This window comes from Fulmarus glacialis, unplaced genomic scaffold (assembly GCF_000690835.1).
Source record: "Fulmarus glacialis isolate BGI_N327 unplaced genomic scaffold, ASM69083v1 scaffold26116, whole genome shotgun sequence".
Taxonomy (NCBI): Eukaryota; Metazoa; Chordata; class Aves; order Procellariiformes; family Procellariidae; genus Fulmarus; species Fulmarus glacialis.
Genome location: NW_009220415.1, coordinates 307 through 5,303, shown reverse-complemented (window position 1 = coordinate 5,303; position 4,997 = coordinate 307). Strand labels below are relative to the sequence as shown.

Sequence of the window (4,997 nt, the reverse complement as noted above, 5' to 3'; positions counted from 1 at the left end):
GGTTAACGGTTGGACTCAATGATCTTAAAGGTCTTTCCTAAATAATTCTGTGATTCTATGATTCTAAATGCCCCTGCCACCTTCAATCCCTGTGGCTCCTGCCCTCACCTGCAGCAGAGCAGGGAGAAGGCTCCCGTCTTGTGCAAGCAACAAACCTCAGGCCAGGGCGGCCACCTGGACCCACCAAGCTGTCAGCCGCAGCAGCTTTTCAGGTGTCAGATCTTTACAGCTTGGCGCAGCAGGCCCAGCAGCAGCAGGCGGTGCAGAGTGGCTCTGGGGCAGGGAAAACGGGATCCTCACCTGCATGCAGCAGTTGTCAATGATCATGGTGTCAAATTTGATCTTGGGGTACAGTTCTGCCACTTCTTCACAGCACTGCAGGAAGAGCCCATCGCCTAATTTCCTGCGAGACAAGAAACAATTCAAAGGGTTTGCAGGACAGCAGTGAAATCATTACAGGTAATCCAATAGCGACTGGCATCCCACCGCAGCAGGGCAGGGGAAGGCAGGCAACCCTAGAGCACCCCACCTCCCTGCACAGCCGCAGCCACAGGTGGTGAAATCGGGGCCCAGGGGGAGCAACGAGGGATCAGCTTCCAATGCCAGAGCTTTTCCCCTTCTCAGCTGACAGCCTCCAGGCTGCCGCTGTCAGGCCTCATGCTGGAGACGGGACCATACAGAGAGGAAAAAACACTATTCCCAGGGAAAGCCCAGCCTGCCTGGGACCAGACTGGCGTTGCTCTGATCGGGATCAAAAGCTGAGAGCAACAAGGTCCGAGACGTGACCGCGGTCGCGTATCTGACCATCAGGCAGTGCTCCAAACCTGCTCCTGTGGCACTCACATAATGTTGGCTTTGTGCACAGCCGTGACCTTAGAGCGCCCTTTTTTGGTGGCGTAGTCGAAGGCGAACTTAGCAATACGCTGCGACTTGGCCCGGGTGATGATCTTCAGGCACTCGATGACTCCCTTTGCGCTCTGGACAGGAAAGGGAGCGTGAGCAGACGGCGCACGCGCCGTGCAGCCCAGCACCCTGCCTCGCCTGCCCCCACCACGCCAACAGTCCCAGCACTTTGAGACAGAGATGAGGTGGTTTCCCTGACGCTGGATCACCCCCCATCAAGAGGTTCCTTAATACCCACATCCCTTTTCTTCTGCCATTATCCCTCCTGCAGCCCATCGCTGTTCTTGCTGGGTCTGCGTGTATTCACATCTCTAAATACTCTCCTAACTCCATCACTGTCGCTCAGAGCGCCAGCGCGGGGGAGGGAGGCTCCCGTACCTCATGTTCCAGAGAGCTGTATTCCCCTTCCGTCTGCTCACGAATGATCACGAGGTCCAAGTTGTTGTGGCGTGTTTTATAGCCTGGTAAGCTCTTCACATGGACAACATTTGCAAACAAGTCTAATTTGCGCCTGCGAGAGAAGCAGCAGCAGAGTCAGCATTCCATCATAAGCTATTTCTGGGGCAGCGACTGTTCCCTACAAGTATTGGGGTAACAGCTGGCAATGGCGCAAACAGCTCCCCACCTCTTAAGATGTCTTCCCATTGCCTTCCCTACCTGTCTGTCTCTCTATCCATCTACCTTTCCCCTCACAGATCACAGCCACACCTCGTCACAGCACGGCTTTGAGGACCCCCTCTCAAAGCACCACTGTCCGTTTTCCAGCCACCCACCCCCTCCTCCCCAGGGCCCCCAAGGAAGCAGGCAGCAGGATCACACTCAACAGAGGTAAGATGTCTTCCCATTGCCTTCCCTACCTGTCTGTCTCTCTATCCATCTACCTTTCCCCTCACAGATCACAGCCACACCTCGTCACAGCACGGCTTTGAGGACCCCCTCTCAAAGCACCACTGTCCGTTTTCCAGCCACCCACCCCCTCCTCCCCAGGGCCCCCAAGGAAGCAGGCAGCAGGATCACACTCAACAGAGGCTCCTGGCCACAGGCAGCTCCCTCAGGATCTTTTGCTTCCCGATAACTTACTAATTTCCCATCTGCCCTGGACTCGCTTCCTTCAGCCCCCAGTTCAGTGGCAGAACACCACGACCAAGCGCAAGGCGGTTTTCCCAAGGACTGACGTGTCGGTGCGCAGCCCGGGCAGCCGAGCGGGGGACCGGGCTCACCTGAGCCTCATGTCGTAAGAAGCCAGCTCTCCCTTGTACTCCATGGGGGTGTGGATCTTGCCTGCAGGACAACATTGAGCAGGAGTAAGAACACAGAGCACGGAGCAGCGCTGACAGCCGCCAAGGACATCGCCTGAACCCGGGCGACAGGGCAGCCCGGGTCGGGGCAGGGGGTGCCTCGAGATCCTCAGCCAAGCGCGGAGGCTGATCTCTCGCTACACGGGACCCTGACGAAGCCCTTCACTTCTCTGGGCCATACTAGGAGATCTCGTTTCAAAAGCAGAAGCCGGATACAAGCTCCCCTTTGGTAAGTTCAGCAAGTACTTCAGTAATTTGCTGCTTAGCATAAAGACAGCATGCTTCCTTCTCCAGGCCCTAACCACAGAAATTCCTGCCCTCTGAAAGCACCTAATGGCGTCTGAGATACGGCAACACTTCCTGCAGGCAGAGCAGAGAGCCCCTCCTTGCCGGACAGACAGCTAGCGCCAGGCCTTACCTATAAGGGCCACTTTACTTTCCTTCATAGAGTCAACCACTTCATCCAGTTTTTCTTCCGACGCCATGTTCTGCACCTCACTCAGGTGATGCTCATCGAAGACCACAGGCACGCTGGCAGCCTGCACGAGAGAGCAGAGGAAGAGCCGCCGCCCCGTCGGATCAGAGACTCGGCTACACGTTGCAGAGGGCGCTGACGGGGAGCTCGGGGAGCTGGGACGTGACACCTTAAACCAGCCAGACTGCCTGCTCAGTGAGAAGAGGGAACCCGGACCTCTGGGTCACTTCAGTTCCAACACAAAAACGATGTTTTCTGTCACCTTTAACTCCAGGACTCCCCTTCCTACTGTAATTATAGTTTCAGCTGCATAACCGGCATCATGGCAGACACCCCCATGTTTGCTGCCTTTGATGTGACAGAACTTGTGTGTTAGAAGACAGAACTATTAACTATGGCCTTCCTCCTCGAGTTCTGACATTGCTGCCTGAGAGCAGGGCTCATCACAGATGAGGAAGGAGGACAGAAGGACACGAAGGGTTCTGGACAGCTGGACAGTAACAGCCCTGCGGCCACGCTCCCGACAGGAGCAGAGAGGATGGCCTGTGCCCTCCCCGTCACCAACCCGGACAGCATCAGCGCTTGCTGCTGCCTCAGCAGAGGGAGCAGGACCGAGCGGGTGATGGTCCCAGACTCCGCTGGCTCCAGGACACAGTCCCAGGCTGGGAATATTTTCACGCTGACGAATGAGACAGTTTGCAAGACTGCTGCTCACAATGAACCTATTTATGGGAAGGGTGAGAGCCCAGGGTTTTCACAACCGGCTCTCTTCCGCACCAGAGGAGAAAAACAGGTCGGTCCTGGAGGGTCTCTGGATCAGCAGCATCTTTAACCAACTCTGCAGCTCCTCCCTTCCCCGCCCACCCCGTCCCTGCGAGGGGCAGGAGCCGTTACCTTGAACACCTCCTTGACGGCGTGCATGAGCTCCGGGCCCACCCCGTCTCCGGGCAGCATGGTGACCTGGAACGTGCTCTCAGACTTCGCATTTTCTGACTGCACAGAAAGCGAAGCAGAGTCAGACCTTCTGCTGCACCCCAGAGCCTAATCCAAACAGGACCCCCAACCTGCACGCAGCGAGCTACAGGAAGGTTACTTGCAATGTGAACAGCCGCACCCATAGCATAGTTTTTAGTAATGGAAATTTACTGCGGTACTACCAGCGAGCTTTAACTTAAAGAGCTCCTGCTCCTGTGTTGTTATGAACACACGGCGCAGCACAGACAGCCGATATCCTGTGATCCACGGGCAACCAAAGACCCTTTCCTCAAGCAGCAGTTCCAGGTACGATCTCTCCCTCTGTACAGCAGAAATCCTTACTGGGAGCTAAGAGCACAATCTCATGTTGTTAAATTTTCCCTCGTTTCTACTTCACGTCCTCAGAACCTCCTAAGCCTTCCTCTGCAACAGCCTCCTCTTCCTGTTGCATTCACATTGTCTCGCGGCTTTTTGTGGAACATGCTTTTTTTTGGTCCTGAAGACAAAATCAGTCTCAAAGATAATTCTTGAGACGATCCACAGGCGATCCACCTCCAAATCAATGCTGCCGGCTCCCCCCCGTAGCTGCCTCCTGTTTTCACACAGTCCTTTTACTAATCCTCATCTCCTTTAGCAAGTAATTCCCTGTACAGAGCTGACCTCCAGGCACGAGATTTCACAGAACCAGCCTCAGGGACCAGAAGTCACAGTCAGAGACAAGAACTGCACCCAACAATGTAATCGGACAACAAAAGGAGTAAACAAGCAGCAACGCTGTATGACGTGGGAAATGCACGTGTGTCAGTGACATGAAGCGTAGGCAAACGGTGATCACGGAAAGGCAAAATGAAAGAGCAAGTGGGAAAAGAAAGACAAGATAGTCTTTGCTTTTGATTTTTAGTATCTCGGAACCAAGTCCCAGGGCAGAAAGCCTCGCCTACCTAAATTTCAAGCAGCAACAAAGCATCTGCAGAGGGAACCACGGCACGGGCCCCAGCTCAGGTCTTAAATAATAACATAAGACACCTTCGCTTATAAATGGGAACACACTATCCTGCTGGTCTGAATGCGACAAACACGATGTTAATTTGCTACCTGGCACTTGGGTTGTTTCTTTCACCCTTAGTTCCATGGAAAACAACTCATCACTCCATCACAAGTCTTTATTTCCTGACCACAGAGTCTGAATAACGCTTGTATGTGCTAAGCTACTGCTCACTCTCACCTTATTCGATCTCTATTTCCTCTGTTATTTTACGTTAACTACTACACATAGCTACAGTAAATTTAGGATTAAATAGCAAGGACTGGACCAAAAGGATTTTTCCCACTGCAATCAACACTGC

General features: G+C 53.9%; 1 protein-coding gene across 1 annotated transcript in view; it reads right to left on the bottom strand.

The window, feature by feature from the left end:
- The window catches only part of IDH3B (isocitrate dehydrogenase 3 (NAD+) beta), a gene marked incomplete at its 5' end in the record, with an annotated part of 5,236 nt that extends 1,519 nt beyond the window's left edge, over window positions 1–3,717 (bottom strand). Inside the window, 6 exons of the mRNA XM_009580758.1 lie at window positions 301–403; window positions 844–977; window positions 1,282–1,414; window positions 2,124–2,184; window positions 2,620–2,740; window positions 3,571–3,717. Coding sequence (XP_009579053.1) covers window positions 301–403; window positions 844–977; window positions 1,282–1,414; window positions 2,124–2,184; window positions 2,620–2,740; window positions 3,571–3,717 — 699 coding nt within the window. The remainder of the gene's footprint in view (window positions 1–300; window positions 404–843; window positions 978–1,281; window positions 1,415–2,123; window positions 2,185–2,619; window positions 2,741–3,570) is intronic.
- Between the last annotated feature and the right edge of the window lie 1,280 nt (window positions 3,718–4,997).